The 18970-nt window shown below is 36.4% G+C and overlaps 4 protein-coding genes across 9 annotated transcripts; 3 read left to right on the top strand and 1 right to left on the bottom strand.

Annotated features, from left to right (window-relative positions):
- Window positions 1-223: 223 nt before the first annotated feature.
- LOC140975486 (uncharacterized) lies at window positions 224-6921 on the bottom strand. Of its 4 annotated transcripts, none has more exons than XR_012174976.1 (6): window positions 5175-6921; window positions 3020-4018; window positions 2411-2636; window positions 1859-2005; window positions 1304-1692; window positions 224-358 (listed from the first exon to the last, which is right to left on the bottom strand). XR_012174976.1 is itself a non-coding variant. In XM_073439218.1 (5 exons), exons 1-5 carry the CDS (start codon window positions 6660-6662, stop codon window positions 1397-1399), a joined length of 3156 nt encoding a protein of 1051 aa, XP_073295319.1. In that variant the 5' UTR covers window positions 6663-6921; the 3' UTR covers window positions 1028-1396. The 4 variants fall into 4 exon arrangements, 2 of the variants coding, with proteins under 2 accessions (XP_073295319.1, XP_073295320.1); XR_012174977.1 differs by lacking the exon at window positions 224-358 and adding an exon at window positions 1027-1047; XM_073439218.1 differs by lacking the exon at window positions 224-358 and having other exon boundaries at window positions 1028-1692.
- Window positions 6922-8188: 1267 nt separating this feature from the next.
- On the top strand, window positions 8189-10614 carry LOC140974772 (uncharacterized). The gene is made up of 2 exons (XM_073438255.1): window positions 8189-9217; window positions 9532-10614. The coding sequence occupies exons 1-2, from the start codon at window positions 8425-8427 to the stop codon at window positions 9564-9566; spliced, it is 828 nt and encodes a 275-aa protein (XP_073294356.1). The 5' UTR covers window positions 8189-8424; the 3' UTR covers window positions 9567-10614.
- A 2182-nt stretch (window positions 10615-12796) lies between these two features.
- LOC140974996 (putative late blight resistance protein homolog R1B-12) lies at window positions 12797-14746 on the top strand. Its single transcript, XM_073438489.1, has one exon. It carries the CDS (start codon window positions 12797-12799, stop codon window positions 14744-14746), a length of 1950 nt encoding a protein of 649 aa, XP_073294590.1.
- Window positions 14747-14821: 75 nt separating this feature from the next.
- Window positions 14822-17957, top strand: LOC140975485 (uncharacterized). 3 transcript variants are annotated; one of them, XM_073439216.1, is made up of 4 exons: window positions 14822-15586; window positions 15807-15867; window positions 16268-17345; window positions 17469-17957. In XM_073439216.1, exons 1-3 carry the CDS (start codon window positions 14822-14824, stop codon window positions 17317-17319), a joined length of 1878 nt encoding a protein of 625 aa, XP_073295317.1. In that variant the 3' UTR covers window positions 17320-17345; window positions 17469-17957. The 3 variants fall into 3 exon arrangements, with proteins under 3 accessions (XP_073295317.1, XP_073295318.1, XP_073295316.1); XM_073439217.1 differs by having other exon boundaries at window positions 17457-17957; XM_073439215.1 differs by having other exon boundaries at window positions 16268-17957.
- The last annotated feature ends 1013 nt before the right edge of the window (window positions 17958-18970 follow it).

Raw genomic sequence — 18970 nt, 5'->3', positions numbered from 1 at the left:
GAATGCTGAGGTGACATCCCGATTAGTAATATCCAATAATATATCAGCCACGTTTTGATATCATGTTAATCGTACTTAATACCACGTTAATACTCTGCATGAAAAAAAAGACAGTAAAACAGTCAAATTACAACCGTGTCGTGTAAACAGATATTGTTGATTCTCCTACGATACTAACTCAAAGTTTCTTTTTTTGTTTACATTTGGCTTAGGAATTGATACAGGGAAAAGTTGCAATTGGTTCTTCACTGAACTCAAATGTAGAGGCCATTGCTTTATGACTAGCTTTAGTTCCATTCCGAAATTAGGACGATGCACAGAAAAACCCAAGTTCCTCCATTTCTTCTACGGCAAATGCCTGTGTTACTCGATAAAGTCGTAAAAATATGAATACGTGTTCATAGCACGACGAATAAATGGTTATGTTATCCATATATATACAATAATCTTTGTTATGTTAACTAATTTGATCTATCGTTATATTAAAATATTAAATTTATTCGATTTCGATTGTAATGAATGATGGATTTTGGAATTTTGATACGTGAAATTGAGTTAATATGGTGTGAAGGGGTAAATTTTTGTTTAGTTTCGACAGATAGCGTGCGATTTGAAGCTTATTAACTTAGAAGAAGAAGATAACTGTAGTAGCACACTCAACATCTGTTACTTGTAAGATCGAATTCGATCGTTTAATTATCATAAACCTCGATTCGAATTAAAGAAAGATTAAAATAGTTATGAAATAATTAAAATTGGACCGTTGGATAACGATAAAGGTATTATCTTTACGCTAACATCTCATCAAAACGCTTCATACATCCAGATGTATGGACACAGCTGCCAAAAATAGGACATCACCTAATCTTAATGCTGAAGTCTTTCTGCTAATGAATTTGGTCCCTTTTCTTCAGTCTTTTATCAAACTAAAGTACATCAATACTGGGAATTGGTTTATTTAAGTTCTTGAAACATAGCTTTTTTGTGTAAGTCGTTATTATTGTTTTGAACTTCCACCTTTTTTCCGCCCTCCAATCTTTCGCTTCCCTTTTCATGTGCAAAATATACATCAGTTCATCAGACAAACAAATACATGTACAATTCTTTTATCCAAAAAAATTTCTTCACAATTCAAAAATCATTCATGGAAAGGACTGATTACCCAGAATGACAAAAACAAACATGAATAACCATCCATCTAAAGCTATAATAAACATGATAAATAATCAGAAACCATGTTGCTAAGAAATAAGAACACACTTGGGTAGAAGATTCAAGAAAAGGGAGACAAAAATTTACTCACCTTGACAAAGTTCCAGCACAATAACAATGGCAATTGCAACCATTTGATCAAGAAGCAACATAAAGATATGTAGGTAAGGATGTTCAGAGGGAGCTATTTTGTCAACGAGCCCATCAAGATTACGTTGTCAGCATCTTTAGGCTCATTTTTTCCAAGATTCTGAGATATTTTTGGAGTCCATTTGGAAAACAAGCCTGATATAAATCCATTACCAGATTCAGTTGTTCCTCCTAGTAAATTTAAGTTGCTTTTCACAACATGGATTCCCTCTCCAGCACTTAGCTTCAGAGCCTCCTGCTTAAAATGAGCACCACATGGACAACTTACTATTGTTTTGAAGCAATTCTTGTGGAAAACTGATTCACAAGATCTACACTTTTCGATTTCTTCTTCCTGTTAAATTCAGTTGAATCAATCAGAAAAGGTATTTCTGAATACTATAAGATCATTATCCAAGAAACTTATAACGATCTAGGCTTTTGCAAAAATTATTAGTCATTTGGACTTGGCTACAAATAGGTATTATATTAAAATACACCAAAATTGAATAAATACTTGCCTGGAAAGGGAAAATTAGAGACATAGGATTGTTACAGGCTTGCCGAGCATTGCAGGGAACACCCACATCATAGCACACAAGGCACTGCTCCACGATATGTTCATGAACTTTTCTAGACACCGTTTCTACCATGACTGGTAAAGCTGAAATAAGAAACCATTGAACTGTAATCAAATGCAGGAATTTCTTAGATAAAAACAAACAAAATAATATAAAATTACTTTACAGAAACAAATACAAAAAATGTGCTTCGGGGTTTATGATAGACAATCATCCAAATTTTAAGGATACCCTATACAAAGAAAGGATAGAGGTTCCATGTGTTTTTATTGAGCATCATTAGAGATAAAAATATAAGACTCTCAAATAGGATAGAGGTTCATTTCTTTAGAGTTAGCCACACACATTTGTAAAAGGTAAAAAGAATGTAGAAAGATCGTAAGCATGTGCAGTCAAGATGTCAAGTAAATTTTTTTTTTGCAGTAATTAAGAAACAAAAAGGTAAAGAATGCCTTCCTATATTATTAAATACAGATGCAATAGCTTACCTGAAAAAATCCCCTTGGAGAGATCAATTAGGTCTCTTAGAGCGAAAAAATCATTGCTGTCAAGAATATATCTCCGAGATCCAAGGCCTTTGTCTATAGATCGGCGAAATGGGCAACGAACATGAGGCAGCATCGCTGCTATCCTGTTTCTTATATTTGCAACATGCTGTAATGCTGGAACTTTTGAAAATAGCAATGGATTAACTGCACTGACACAAAGCATTGGCTGCAAGAAAAGACACAATCAGAATAACAATCTAACGAAATACTTTAGATGTATGCTGCGAATTATGCTTATAAAAATTCCTAACTCCCAAAGGCTTAGACCAGAACATAGCTTTGCAGGTAGACAAATGTAAGTAGATCTTGAGAACAATTTTAATATCACAAATCTGGTACGTATATATGGACCAGTTGTCCAGTAAGAAAGTACAGTGAGGAGGATTGAGGGGAAGAGGAATTGCTAGATAAGGGCTAAGCAAGGACTCTACTTACCTGAGAAAATTCAAAACATAAGATATTTTCGTACTTCTATATTTTTTATAAGGTTCTTCATGAAAAAGGAATTCAATATCCAAAAACTCTCGTACTATACAAGTACTTGATTACCTGGTCATAAATTGAATCCAAATAAGATTTAGCCATCTGAGATACCGGGTACCTAGTAAAATCCCAATAATGCAGAACTCTAGCTGGCAAGATAGCAGTATCATTGTTATGACAAGAAGAGCAAAATAATTGGCTGCTGTATTCACAAAGACGGGGCTTTCCCCACCCCAGCACTTGAAAATATTCCTGCACCATTGTTCTTCCATCATCAAAATTTCTGTGGCAACCTGAACATCTATAATGCTGTGCATCTAACATTTGTTTCATTGATTTAAAAGGACGGATTTGAACATTAAGTGAAATGGTCTTTCCCAAGGTGGTAAGGTTCTCCATGTGCGTGACTCTGTTGGGAAATGGTGTCCAAGGTATATTTGTATTATTTGCAGGAGAATCGGGAACCACTTCTGACTTAGAGAGGAAACAAAGTAGAGTATTGAGAGAGCTAGAAGTAAATTTGGACGCTACAACAGATTGTAAACAATCTTGGATAAGAACACTTCTGTCTGCAATAACATCAGGAGAAACATTACCAAAAAGCTTTCTGGATTCCCTATCAACACGAAACCAAGGTGAAGGAAGAGTCCAGCCCTGAACTGCAAATTGCTTCTTCAATCGCTGATAAAGAGTACTAAAGTCACGGTATCGGCGTTCAACCTCCCAAAATTCTTCCCCAGTCCACACTCTTATTTTATAGACAGTGTATTTTTTCACTCCAACTAGTCGCTCGCTCATTGAAACATCCCCTTCAATTTGTCTTGCACCCACTACCTCAACATTATCAATTCTAAGAGGCTGCTGGATCCAATTATTAGCATAATCCGTTCCAGATGTAGAAGCACTACAGCCACCATCTCTAGATGGCTGAGAAAAATGGGCTTCATACATCCTAGAACCTTGGGAGTATCTAGCTACCGGAGCATCACCTGAGGCAAGCAGTATATCTTCCATGTCATTAACAATCTCATCATAGAAATCTTTCAACTCGAAATCTCTCATCTGCTAGACATCAAAGGGCGCACTGTTAAAATACATAACAAAGAACACCAGGAAAATATATCATAAAAAATACTAAAAGGGCATGCATTTTTAAAGCAACAACAGGAGAATTCCTCCATGCGGTTCCAGTGCCATTCAATACAAACTTGTTTAAAGATGGAGAAAAGAATGTCGTCTGCTTGTAATATATGACACCTAATAATAAAATTTGAATAAAAATAAAACAAAGACCACTAGTAAGATGAGTTCGGAAGATCAAATAATATCTAAAAGGATTGTAAACAACAAGCAATAACCATTGTAGATTATATCGCGAGCCATAAAAAAGACAGGTTTTCACTTACCTAGGAAAATGAGTAAATTATATGATTTGACTAATTGGTACTCATCTGTTTTCATGGATGAAACATGAAATGCACCAACTGAGTATCCATACTCAACTACTCATGTCGATGATCCAGATAGATAAGCAGCTTCATGAAAGTTTAAGCATCACAAGAAGTAAATCAAACTTCCTAAACGTGCAAGAATCTATTGGCAGAAGATGGGACATGCATACTTCAAGTATTAAACTCCTCCTAAAGAAAAGAAACGCATACAAAAAAAAAATCTTATGTACTGAATTTTGGTCAACTAGCACTCAATACAATTCCAGATGAACAAAGCAACAGGGATTGCAAATACAAATCACGATATGGCATTATGACTTGATAGAAAGAATAATTTGTGACTAGAAACTATCTTTTACATTTTTATTTTAAAACTACGTGTATGTTCTAATATAATATCTTTCATCACTTTCACGCACTCAACTTCCTATTGTCCTTTGAGATGTAATTAATGAACTCTACATTTGTTGACAATATTAAGTCACTACTTACAAGTAACTGCCTTCGTCAACTTCAATAATTTCTTTGATCCTTTGCTATTTCCATGATAACAATATTTCCATAACTAGATCCAGTTTATGTAATGCTTCCCCAAAATAGAAAAGTGTGCTATGCATAATCACATGATTGGTATTAAGCTTCTGCAACATAATACTAGGATAATTTTCAAACAATGCAACTGATACCAGCAATCTCTACCAAAATATAAGAGAAAATGGAGACAAAAATAATATTTTCTAACCACAAAATTAGAGTGGAAAACAATTTACTTTAACTGGCTCAACATGATCTTCAGCTTTGCCAAATGAAAAGGAAGATTTCTTCTCAGCAATATCACTCATATTCATGTCAGTAAATGATGATTTTGCAAATGAATTTCCATCTTCCAATAATCTGAACCCTCTATCCTTATCTTTCACCGTAAGAAGATTGAACTCAGGCTCGGAGGGGGGATTCAACTCAATGTTTGTTTTCACTAACTTGTCATTTACTGAAACATCTGAACTAATAGCTGCGTTTTTATATTGATGTTTCATTTCGGATTTAACTAGGTGAATTTTCAACTCCTCCTTTGCCAGGCCTTTTTTAGCTAATGCATCCATATTTGGTTCAAATGCATCACAATTAGAATTTCTTTTGAGATACTCCGTCAATTCATCCATATCACTGACTTGATTTCTTGACATAAGGACTTCTTTTACATCTGCCACCCGTCCATCAAGAATCCCATGATTTATTGAGTTTGTGGATAAAGAACTTACACTGATCTCTGCTGGTTTACATGCAGGTGGAACTTTATCACAAGCTACAGAGGTACTTCTAGACTCAGCTTGTGGCAGTGGAAGTTCAACAGAATCAGTAGCAAACAAATTCAAAGAGTCAATAGCACCTTGAGTACATACCCGAAATCCATTCCAAGCAACAGAAGGGACAAAATGTCCCCCATTTTCTTGAATAAAATCATCCCAATCATTAGATCCAAATGCCACTTTTGAATTCATAACCAATTGATTTTCATTCTTCCCACTTTCATCAACATGAAACAGCATGTTATTCCCATAGTAGGAGTGAATCTCCCCACCATCATCACTACCACATCCAAACATTGAATCGTCCCCATCTGAATGATCGTGGCTTGATAAAGCTTCACCTTCATCTGACAATTTCCTGCCCTTACCTCCAACAATTTCTAAACCTCCTGCCTCGTCATTCCCCTCCTTTGTATCCCTATAACAACCTTTAACTCTTTCAACATCCCGAGCCTCGCCTGGAACTTCTGTAACCTCCTCGCAATTTCGCACGCGTATATTCATATTTACACCTTCATTGCCCCAGTTATCATCCACATCAGAATTTCCCAAAACATCAATACCACGCATAACAAAACCTTCAATCCTCCCATTTGACATCCCATTACCCTTCCAATCCGAAGATGACTGAGTTCCCTTATCTGAGCTTGTACAACCGCTAAAGGTCGATAATATCTTATTATCCCCAAAGTTCTTGAGACTAGTACTTTCACTTTCAAGTTTGAAGCTTTTCAAAGACCCAAAATCAGATCCCTGGTACGAGCTACTACGAAAACTAGGAGTGCCCATTGCCGAGCTAGCACTACAGTATTTCTCGAACTCCGATTCCCCGCAAGAAGAATAGTGTGACAACTCATCTCCACCTTCCAATTCTTGATCGAACTGCGTATCAAACGGAGAGGTGATCGCAGAGGATACTTTCTCCTCAACGCCATCTCCGTTTATCATGTCATCAAACTTTAAATCCAGCAACAACCGGAAAAAAAAAAGGATTTTACCCAAAAAGGATTAAAACAAAACAAAATCCAGCAAATTTAAACTGAAACGAATCGATGATTGAAGATTGGATTCCCGGAAATCAACGAAATCAATGGAGATGATTGTACTGCGTAATATACAGGAGTGAATTGTGATGTTTCCGATTTCAGGAGAAACACTGATAGAAAATGGGAATGGCGGAGTGTAAGATCAGAACTTCAAATGAATCACGTAATTGGTAATTATATTATATAAATATAATTCAATAATTCTTCTAAGATTTCGAGTTCAACTCGAACCAAAAAATAAAAAATAATCCAATTAAATTCGAACTCGAATATACTTAAACTAAATTGAATTGAAATCTTAAATTTATATTACACAAAAAATTCTGTGAGACGATCTTACGTGTCAATTTTGTGAAACAGATATTCTATATAGGTCACTCACGAAAAAAGTATTACTTTATGTCAAATATATTAATTTTTATTGTAAATATAAACATGATTGATCTGTCTCATAGATAAAAATTATGAAAAACCTATTCTTTATATTAAAATTTAATCCAATTCAATTCGTTTAAACCGTATTGGTACAATTTCATCGTTACATAAAATTTTAGGCATATGCTATCCCCACCGACTCTAATTCTGCTACTCCAATTGCTTATTTTATATTTTTTATTTTAGATTTTTATTATAGAATAATTTTAAGAATATAAATAATAAATAAAAATTTAAACAATTAAGCATATTTAAAATATTAAACAAATTATTTACCATATTTCTTCTTATTTTCAAAATTCTAATATTCATGATACAATCTTTGAATTTTTTAAGTTATTTATATTTTACATTGTTTTCAATATCACACTACACCTATTATTGAGATCAATCTTAAAAAAATTAATTAATTACTAACGTACTTCAACATAACCTAAAATAGTTAAATGTCAAAAATAAATGAATTGAATGTCGATTCGATCTATACATGAATATCATTCAATCTAAATTTTAACTTCATGTTATATACAATTATTATATTATTTATTATATGACAAAAACTTGTGTGAGACCGTCTCACATGTCGTATTTTGTGAGACAGATATCTTATTTGGATCATCCATAAAAAAATATTACTTTTTATGCTAAGAGTATTACTTTTTATTTTGTATATCGGTAGAGTTTCTTAAAGTTGTGACTTGTAAATTATTAGAAACGTGTTTCCTTTGTTAGCACTTCTTCTTCGTAGTATAAATAGGATATGAGGTAGTTGCTTGTACAGTTAGTTTTACATAAACCATTCAATAAACATCTACTGAAAATGGGAGAATTTTTCCCCCGCAAAATCATTTCTTCTTCATTTTCAACATGGTATCAAAGCAGGAATTGCATCTTCTGGATCTGATTTTAGGATTGATCAACTATATTTGATCGTCATTATCTCTTAGCATCGGAGTTTATTTGTTTTGGTTTTCATCTTGATGGCGTCTTCTGCAATTGATGTCTCAGATCCGTTCTATATCAATTCATCGGACACACCATGGCTCAATTTGATCAATGAGCAACTAATTGGTACTGAAAACTACGAGATATGGAGTCGCGCAATGCAGATCTCTTTGCGAGCCAGGAACAAGCTTGCATTCATTGACGGAAGCTGTAAGAAACCAGATCTTGGTTCAGATAGGATGCTTTAGTGGGAGAGATGCAATGCGATCGTCCTGTCCTAGATCATGAATGCTGTATCGAAGGAAATTTTTAGTGGAATCGTGTACTCTACTGATGCTGCTGTAGTCTGGAACGATCTACGGGAACGCTTTGATAAGGTGAACGGTTCGAGGATTTTTGCACTACACCGAGAAATAGGTTGTCATGTGCAAAGTAACAGCTCAATTTCAGCATATTATTCGAAACTTCGACAATTGTGGGATGAGTATGCCTCTCTTGTGACACTTCCTATATGTTCATGTGAGTCTTCGAAGAAGTTCATTGAGTTTGATCAACAACACAAACTACTCCTCATGGGACTTAATGAGAGTTTTGTTCACATTCGAAGCCACATACTGATGATGAACCCGCTCCCTACAGTGAGTAGTGCCTTTGCTATTATATCTCAGGAAGAGTCACATCGAAGTCTGTTAAGTGTGCCTCCGCACAAGATGGAGCCTACTGCATTCTTCTCTACTCAGAATAGAAAGAAGAATGACATTAGATGCGAGCATTGCAACTGGCTTGGACATACCAAAGAGACTTGTTTCAGACTAAATGGCTACCCTCCTGGACACAAATTTTACAAGGGACAGTGGAAAGGTGGGAACCAAAGATTCAACAGGGAAGGCTATGACAAAGGCAGAGTGCCAGGAAAAGCTAATGCTTCTGTTGTCGGTACTAATGAAGTTGAGCAACCAAATGTGACCAAAGATGCAGGATCCGTCTTTACACAAGACCAGTATGCTGCCATAATGAAACTTCTTGCAAAGGAACAAGTGACTGAGGAACAAAATGTAGCCAATGCAAGCATGGCAGGTACTGGACAATCTTGCAACTCCCATCTTCACATTAAATGGATACTTGATTCTGGCGCTAATGATCATATAATTGGTTTTAATGGATTGCCACATGTTCTTAGATCCTGTGCAAGTGCCACGGGCTCAATACAATTGCCAAATGGTTGTGTCACCAAAATTAGTTGCCTTGGCACTATCCCTATCAATCAAACCATTACTTTCACAAATGTCCTTGTTGTTCCAGAATTTCGTCATAACCTTATTTCCATTTCTAAATTCACTAAAGATCATCACTGTTTTGTCACCTTTTTCCCACGATTTTGTGTGTTTCAGGCCCTCTCAAATGGGAAGATAATGGGGATTGGTAGAGAAAAGCAGGGACTTTACTATCTAGACAACTCAAGCTTGAAGCTCACGGATGCACAAAATACCTCCACATCTTTTGTTTCTCGATTTTCTTTGTTTAAGTCATTGTTTTCAGCTGTTAATAATACACAAGCCACTGATGTACCAAAGGAAACCTTGTGGCATCAACGCCTAGGACATATCTCTTTGACTCGAATGAAAATGCTACATTTCTTGCCAAATATTTCTGGTTTATCACATTAAAAAATTTGTCCTTTATCTAAGCAAACTCGCATGTGCTTTCCTAAGAAAAGATCAAAGGATTCATCTGCTGTTTTTCAATTGATTCGTATGGATATATGGGGACCCTTCCATACAGCCACATACAATGGAGAGCGATATTTTCTAACCATCGTAGATGACTACACGAGAGCAACCTGGGTATACTTAATGCACTCCAAGCTAGATGTCCTTCCTGTGATTAAGAGATTTCTAGCCTTCACCCAAAATCAATTTTCCACTACTGTCAAAGTCATTAGGACAGACAACGCAATGGAATTCCTTCAACATGAGTGCACAGATATATTCCATGCTTTGGGTATTATTCATCAAAGTTCATGCCCTTATACCCCCCAACAAAATGGTATTGTGGAGCGTAAACACCGTCATATTCTCGATGTTGCCCGTTCCTTAAAATTTCAAGCTTCTATGCCCGATAAATACTGGGGTGATTGTGTCCTCACCACAGCTTACCTCATCAATCGTACCCCAACACCTCTTTTATCCAATAAGACACCTTTTGAAGCCCTGTTCGTTGCTCCTCCTTCCTACTCTCATCTCCGAGTCTTGGGGTGTCTTTCTATGTTTCTACATTGCCTAAGAGGGACAAATTTTCTCCTCGTGCTAGTGCTTGTGTTTTTCTTGGATACTCGAGTTCTCAAAAAGGGTATAAAGTCCAAGATTTAGTCACAAAACGAATTCTTATCTCACGAGATGTTATATTTCATGAAACCGTTTTTCCATTATCGAACAATTCCCATCATGAGTCCATCTTTCCGCCTACAAACGGATTTCTTGACACACCCGTTATTGATCTCTTACCACCTCCACAGTCACAAGCTCATACTCCCGACACTTGTCTTCCACGTCGATCTACTCGCACTTCTCGACCTCCAATTTGGTCTCAAGACTACACATGCTCATTTGGTTCCTCTCCACACCCCATATCTAATTACCTCACATATGATATGGGTTTACAAGATTAAATATAATGCCGATGGTAGTGTGGATCGTTATAAGGCCCGACTTGTTGCCAAGGGCTATACTCAACTTTATGGGGTCGACTTCCATGACACATTTTCTCCAGTAGCAAAGATCACCACTGTGAGATGTCTTCTTAGGGTTGCTGCCATGTTCCATTGGCCTTTATACCAAATGGATGTCACAAATGCTTTTCTTCAAGGGGATCTTGATGAAGAAATTTATATGGTGTTACCTCAAGGTCTTCGAAGACAGGGGGAGGATTGCAAGGGACTTCGAAGACAGGGGGAGGTCGAAGGCACTAAGGTATGTAAATTGCTGAAATCTTTATATGGCCTCAAACAAGCATCGAGACAATGGAACATTAAATTTGCATCCATCATGAAAGTGGCTGGTTTTTCACAATCCAAGCATGATCATTCAATGTTTGTCAAGAAAGAACAAAGTTTTGTTACTATATTACTGGTCTATGTAGACGATATAGTGATCACAGGTAACCATCAGATCTCGATCGAAGCATTGAAGCAGCATTTGCACAAATATATCAAAGATTAAGGACTTGGGGACATTGAAATTGGGATATGTTTGAGCCAAAGAAAATACTCCCTGGAACTTATATCGGATGCAGGTTTAGCAGGAGCTAAAATTTGTGACACTCCAATGGATCAAAACACTAAGCTCACTTCGAAGGAATTTGATGACAGTACTGGGAAAGACGCTATTAATGATCCATTATTGGACGATGCTGGTGAGTATAGAAGGTTGATTGGTCGACTTATATATCTCACTGTTACAAGGCCTGATATATGCTACGCTGTACAAACATTAAGTCAATTCATGAATAATCCAAAGTCATCACACTTGGAGGCAGCCTTGAGAATACTACGGTATCTGAAATCTTCGCCTGGTAAGGGGATTTTGTTGTCTGCCCAAAGCTCTTTATCTTTATCAGCTTATTGTGATTCCGACTGGGCAACTTGTCCCATGACAAGAAGATCAATCACTGGCTATTGTATTAAGCTTGGAAGTTCGCTGCTGTCATGGAAAACCAAGAAGCAAGCAACGATTTCGAGGTCTTCAGCTGAAGCAGAATACAGGGCAATGGCAAACACAACATGTGAAATAATCTGGGTAGTTGGGATCCTAAAGGACATGGGAATGCAGTTAACACTCCCAGTGATGGTTTATTGTGACAGCACGATTGCATTGCACATTGCAGCCAATCCGATGTATCACGAGAGAACGAAACATATCGAAATTGATTGTCATCTGGTGCGAGAAAAGATTGGTGACAAGTTGATCAAAACATCTCATGTTCTCACAGGAGAACATCTGGCAAACTTATTAACCAAAGCGCTGGGAAAAAGCCAACATCAGTACCTAATGTCCAAGCTTGGAATGCTAGATTTATTCCAAGCTTGAGGGGGAGTCTTAAAGTTGTGACTTGTAAATTATTAGAAACGTGTTTCCTTTGTTAGCACTTCTTCTTCTTAGTATAAATAGGATATGAGGTAGTTGATTGTACAGTTAGTTTTACATAAACCATTCAATAAACATCTACTGAAAATTGGAGAATTTTTCCCCCGCAAAATCATTTCTTCTTCATTTTCAACAGAGTTGATCCGTCTTACAGATAAAGATTCGTGAGATCGTCTCACAAGAGACCTACTCTAATTATATATGATAATATATTTATTGAAAACTATCAAAGTTCATAATGCTTTAATAACATGTAAAAACGTGGAATTGTCTCAAAAGTTAATATTATTTTTTATGATAAAAATATTATTTTTTATGTTTAAAAAAAATCAGATTGATTCGTCTCACACGTTAAACTAATTACACTGTAAAATAANTCTTCGAGAAATGCTCAACCGACCAAGATGCGAAAAACCCATGTGTTGTTCTTGCTCAAAAACTCGTTCATTTGATGATTTCTGTTCTTTGTAGATTGATCTGCAAATAAGGCTAAATTTCTCGTTCTTGATTGGAGATGGCATATGCTGCTGTTATTTCTATCCAGCGGACTCTTGACCAAATCTTGTTGTTCCATGGTCGACATGTATCACCTTATGAGAAGCAAAATATTGAATCTCTACATGAAAAACTTGGATTCTTGATACAGTTTTTTGAACAGTATTTACCCCGTGAGAGCGATGAAATGATCGCTTGTTTGGAAAGACGAATCAGAGATGAAGCATATCAAGCGCAAGATTTCGCTGATCTTTATTCAACCAATCTATTTAGCAGGGGGAGTTTTCCCTCATTCGAGGTTAAGGCAGCAAATTATCTTCTGCCGCTGGTTGCTGCTGCTGTGAAAAACGTCACGTTTGAGCACCATTTTGAGAAGGGTATGGCCCTCAGATGTCTCCTTGTTAAGCTCGCAACCGAAAAAATTGATTCTGTAGTGGTACTGGCGGCACAGATTAAGGAGCGACTGGGATTGAACTTGACAAGAGAAAGTGATTCCATAACTCAGCATGGGGCAGAGGTGTTTGAGAAATTTTCTTGGAGCGATGATTTTCAATCTCGGAATTCTTTGCGTGCAGGTTTATCAAAATATGGTATGATTGGTTCCAGTATTAGAAATACCGTAGCGTTTGAATTCGACAATCACTTGATGCAAATCAAGGAACAGGTTTTGAATGCACAGAAATCTAAACTGAAAGTCATCTCCATTGTTGGGATGGGAGGAATCGGCAAGACTACTCTTGCAAACTGTGTTTACACTGACCCGTCTGTTGTATATCACTTCCACATCCGTGCATTGGCCACTGTATCTCAATCGTATTGCGTACGAGACTTCCTGTTAGGTGTTCTAGATTCTATGGAAAAATTAACTGATGGGACTCGTCGAGAGAGTGATGATCAACTAAAACTTCATGTGTACAAGAACTTAAAGGGTCGGAGGTATCTACTTGTTATAGATGATATTTGGGATACTGCTGCTTGGGATGAAATGAAGATGGTGTTTCCAGATGATAATATGGGAAGCCGAATCGTATTGACCACTCAGCTTGTTGATGTGGCTGCTCATACAGGCTATCCTGACCATCTTCATCGTATGTCACTCTTCAGTGATGATGAAAGTTGGACTCTACTCCGTGCTAAGATTTTTGGGACAAAACCGTGTCCTCATAATTTACAAGATATTGGGAAGAAGATTGCACAAAAGTGTCATGGACTTCCACTCTCAATTGTGGTGATTGGTGGATTACTCTCCAAGATAAACATGACACATGAGGCATGGCATGCTGTTGCAGCAAATGTTACTTCATTTGTGTCTTCAAGTGATGATAATTGCTTAGAGATACTAAAGTTGAGTTATAACTACTTGCCTCAACATTTGAAGGCATGTTTCCTATACCTTGGAGTTTTTCCGGAAGATTATGAGATCTCTGTTTCCAAACTCGTTAAGTTATGGGTTGCTGTGGGTTTTCTGAAACATGTTCAGTTTCAAACCGTCGAAGACACAGCAGAGAAGTATTTGGAAGAACTCATCGATCGAAATCTTATTTTAATATCTAAGAAGAACTCTGAAGGAAGAATCAAAACATGCAGGATGCATGACCTCTTGCTTGCTTTCTGTGTAAAAGAAGCAAAATATGAAAATTTTCTACTGGTATCAAAATGGTATGCCAGCCTATTTCCTGGAGGTTCACTAAGTGAACGACATTTAAGTATTCATCCAATTGAAGCATTCAAGTATCGTTGTTTTCCTTTTTACTCATTGCCATCTATTTCATTTTCTCGCTCACTTGTATGTATGGGACCATACTGTTTTCCCTCAAGTGTTTTCCTGAAATTCAAACTACTTAGAGTGTTAGATGCTATTGAAGTCGAGTTTCTTCGATTTCCGCTTGAAGTTTTGGAACTTCAGAATCTTCGGTATATTGCTTTGACGTATGAAGGGGACATACCTGGAACAATATCAAAGCTATGAAATCTCCAAACTTTGATTATTAATCAATATTTTCGTTGCAATGGTGAAATTTGTTTACCTCTGGAAATCTGGAAGATGGCACATTTAAGGCATATCCAGTTTGTAGAAGCTTATTTGATCGATCCTATTGCTGCCAATTTTGATTTTCATGGGAAGCTTTTAATTCTTGAAGACCTCCAGAGTCTTTCAGGGATATGGAATTTGAGATTCACAAAAGAAATGTTGCAAAGAATTCCAAACATAAAGAAATTGGTTATTTCATACGATAGTCTCAACTGTACAGAAAAGGCAACCTCATACTATCTACTTGAGAATCTTGTCAATCTACGTCAACTCAAAGATTTGAAGATCCGTGTTAGCTTAGTTTCACCCACAATGTTTAAGTTTGATTTCCCTCCAACACTTGAAACGTTAACTTTAAGTGGTTGTGGATTTCCTTGGCATGATCTGGCAATTATTGGTTCGTTGCCGAATCTTAAAGTTCTAAAGCTGAAAGATCATACTTGCCTAGGAACAGAGTGGAAACCAAGTGAAAGAGAGTTTTCTCAACTAAAACTGTTGGTGCTTGAAGGGTTAGACTTGATGCACTGGAAAATTGATTATAACTACTTTCCAAGCCTTCAACACCTCATTCTTCACTCATGCCATGAATTGGTTGAGATACCGTCTGTGATGGGAGAAAGTCAGACACTTTCAATGATTGAGTTGTGTGAGTGTAAAGCTTCTGTCCTCAATTCAGCCCAGCAAATACTGGAGCTGCAGCAGAGCTATGGTAACGATGGTTTCCAAGTTGTTGTCCATTCCAAAAAGAGCTTCTCAGATCGCAGCATATATACAGCGGTAAAAAATAACTGACCCGTAAACTATAAGAGATGCAGATGTTATATTATTGTAATCATCATGTTCCAAAATTATAAAGAGTTTGGGTGATTGAAACATGTAGGGATCAATTTTGATGGGTTGGTCACTTGGCTTATATAAGATTAAGTTATCCTACTTGGTTATTAAATTCTAAACTCTTATGACTTACATTGGTCTCGTTCCTGAAAATATTTTGCAGATGCGTAGATTAGTGCAGTGTGGTTCAATCCCTCCCGATGGCCTGGATGTTTTGCGCAAAGGTATTAAAAAGTGTTTGTGAGTGTTGTATATATGTAACTCACAAAAGGGTTCATTCCTTTTTATGTACTTGAGAAATACTAAATTGGACAAGCAAATCCATCGTGAAAACTTATAAACAATGGCTACAGAGTGAAATATTTTAGTTGTACTACCCAGCTCAACTAGCTATATCTTTTGGAAGTCATTTTTAGTGATTCTTGAAATATAGCTTCAATGGTTAAGCTGGAAAACATTTCAGCCCTCTGTGGTATTTGGGCAAGTAAATTTGATTGGCATATACGTTAATGAGCTTGATCCCCTTTGATCCAAAAGTATGGTTTTTTGGAATTTTTTTAAGAGAAACATTGTAGGTCATCCTGAAGAAAGTTATCAACGTAACTGCATCTCATTTTGTTACAGATCTCAAAGACGCCAAGTCCCGCTGGAATCACATCTCCAGAAGAGGTCAAACAAGTAGCGAAGTGAAGCTTTTAACTGATGGAGGAATTAGATTAGTTAATCAAAATGAGCAAATGAAACATTTAGTTCCAAACACTGCCTCAACAGGACAAGAATACGTACTTGGATCGATGTCAAAGCTATTGAATCTAGAAACTATGATCATGAATAAATACGCACATTATTGGGATGGAAGTTTGGCAATGGGAATCAGTAAGATGCCACAATCAGGGCAGCTTATTTTTCTCGACTTTTCTTCCATATTCAATTTTTATGGGAAGCATTTAGCTCGTGAGAAACTCCATACTCTTTCTGGGATATGGAATTTGAGGTTTAGTAAGGAAATTTTGACAAGGATTCCCAACATCACGAAATTGGATGTTTCATATGACGCTCACTGCTGCAGGGAAAAAGGGTGGTCGTATTATCGATTTGAGAATCTTATATATCTACGTCAGCTCAAAACTTTGAAGATCCGTGTAATTCCAAATATCAAATGGTTCACAGACTTGATTTCGCTGCCAAAGCTCAAGTTTGCTTTCCCCAGTGCACTAAAAACTTTATCTTTGAGCGGATGTGGAATTCCATGGTTTGCTTTGACAATAGTTGGCTCACTACCCAATCTTGAAGTTCTCAAACTAACTGATCATGCTTGCCTAGGAACAGAGTGGGAACCGAACGAGGGGGAGTTTTCTCGACTAAAAGTACTGGTACTTGAAGTATTAGACTTGATGCATTGGAAAGCCAAGTATTACAACTTTCCAAGCCTTCAGCACCTTATTCTCCAATCTTGTTATGAATTGGAGGAGATCCCATCTGGGATGGGTGAAATTCTGACACTGGAGAAGATTGAGTTGTATGACTGTAAATATTCTGTGTTGCATTCTGCAATGCTAATACTGGAGAAGCAACAGAGCTTGGGAAATGATTGTTTTCAAGTTGTCCATTCTGAACGTAACTTCTCTACTCGTGGCATGAAGCATAAAGTGGAAATAAAGGAGACTGACGAATAGAAGAACGTAGAGATCAACATTAACAGGTTGGTTACTACTTGAAATAAAATCTTCTGTCACTTGCCATACATAAGAATTAAGATTGCATAAATTATTTAGTGAATGTCACATTCAAAAATACGGCCTTCTTCTAACAGTGTTTTCACTAGGCAAACCAAATGAACATGTAAAGTCATTGGATGAGTCACGGATATCTTTGCGAGACTTCTTGCTATGAGGAAAGGGCTACGATTTTATGTGGATTTTAATACTTTCTCAATCTGGGTGGAAATTGATTCCCTTGCATCTCTGGTTCTCATACAAGCTACATCGATTAAATGGGATCTTCTGCATCTACAAAGGGAACTTGGCCGGCCTCCCATCATGCTCTCGCACATTTTCAAGAAGGGCAGTACAATAGCTAGCGTTTTTAGCCAGTTGCGCCTAAGATGACCAGACACAACAGCCTTCATGGAAGTTCAACTTGGAGATATTCTGGCTTCTACTTTAGTTCATAACATAAACATATTTTTGAGGTGAACATGTCATGTGAAGCATGTACTAGTGAAATCAAGCTTCTTTTATTTCGTTATTATCTCATTCAAAACAGGGAATAGATTCTATATTTCGGAGGAGACCAGGGAGAAATATTTGGAGTATACTTGGTGTCCATCCCAAAATCTCCTAAACTTTCTATAGAATCATATTTAAATAGTAACAATATATTACACAGTATTGTACTGCATAATTTTTATTTATTATGTTATACATGCAAGGTGTTTACGGCAGCTAGTATAACATGAAAAAAGAAGTGAGAAGATTTATTTATACATGAATCAATACTCTACTAATTTAAGTTATAAACCTCTTAGAAAACTAATTTGATGTGTTGGATTAGACCAATGACATTGAGATTAAAACATTCTCAAATACTATACAGTTCATATAATTATCGATTGCTTAAAGTACTACACACTAAACGGTTAGTCTTGTGTGTGACTTTACTTCTTAATAATTGTTAACAGACAATTTAATTAGAGTTGATTAATAAATGTAACAAAAATTTCTTTATTTTGTAAAATCACAAAATAAATACATATATAAATTGAGTTTTTAAAATAAATAAATATTTGTGGATGCAATCTCTAAATGATCTTTGATTATCCTCGTCAACAACAATTTCTTGAGTAAAAAAAGATGATTTGGTATTTCAATATCGTTAATTCGATGGGTCAACGTTTTGATATCGAATTAACCTTCAAAATTTGAGAACAACACGATGAACGTTCTTGGATCGCGCCTTGAATTGTTGGTCTTGAATTTGATGAATTTGAAGAAGAATATGATGAACGATTTCGTTGATCTTCTTGAATTTGATAAAAAAAAAACTCAACTTCTTCAATTTGAAGAAGAACATGATCTTCTTGAACTTGAATAATTTGAAGAATACCACAGTGAACGATATTGATCTTCTTGAAGTTGATGAGGAAATTGATCTTCTTGAATTTGAATAATTTGAAGAAAAACACGAATCATGCCTTGAACTTCGGTGATCTTCTTGAATTTGATGATAAACTCGATCTTCTTGAATTTGATGAAGAACACGGGCTTCTTGAATAATTTGAAAAGAACATGATGAACACATTAAATCATGTCTTGAATTTCATTGATC

This window comes from Primulina huaijiensis, chromosome 4 (genome assembly GCF_012295235.1).
Source record: "Primulina huaijiensis isolate GDHJ02 chromosome 4, ASM1229523v2, whole genome shotgun sequence".
Lineage (NCBI taxonomy): Eukaryota > Viridiplantae > Streptophyta > Magnoliopsida > Lamiales > Gesneriaceae > Primulina > Primulina huaijiensis.
This window is presented reverse-complemented; position numbering and strand designations above follow the sequence as displayed.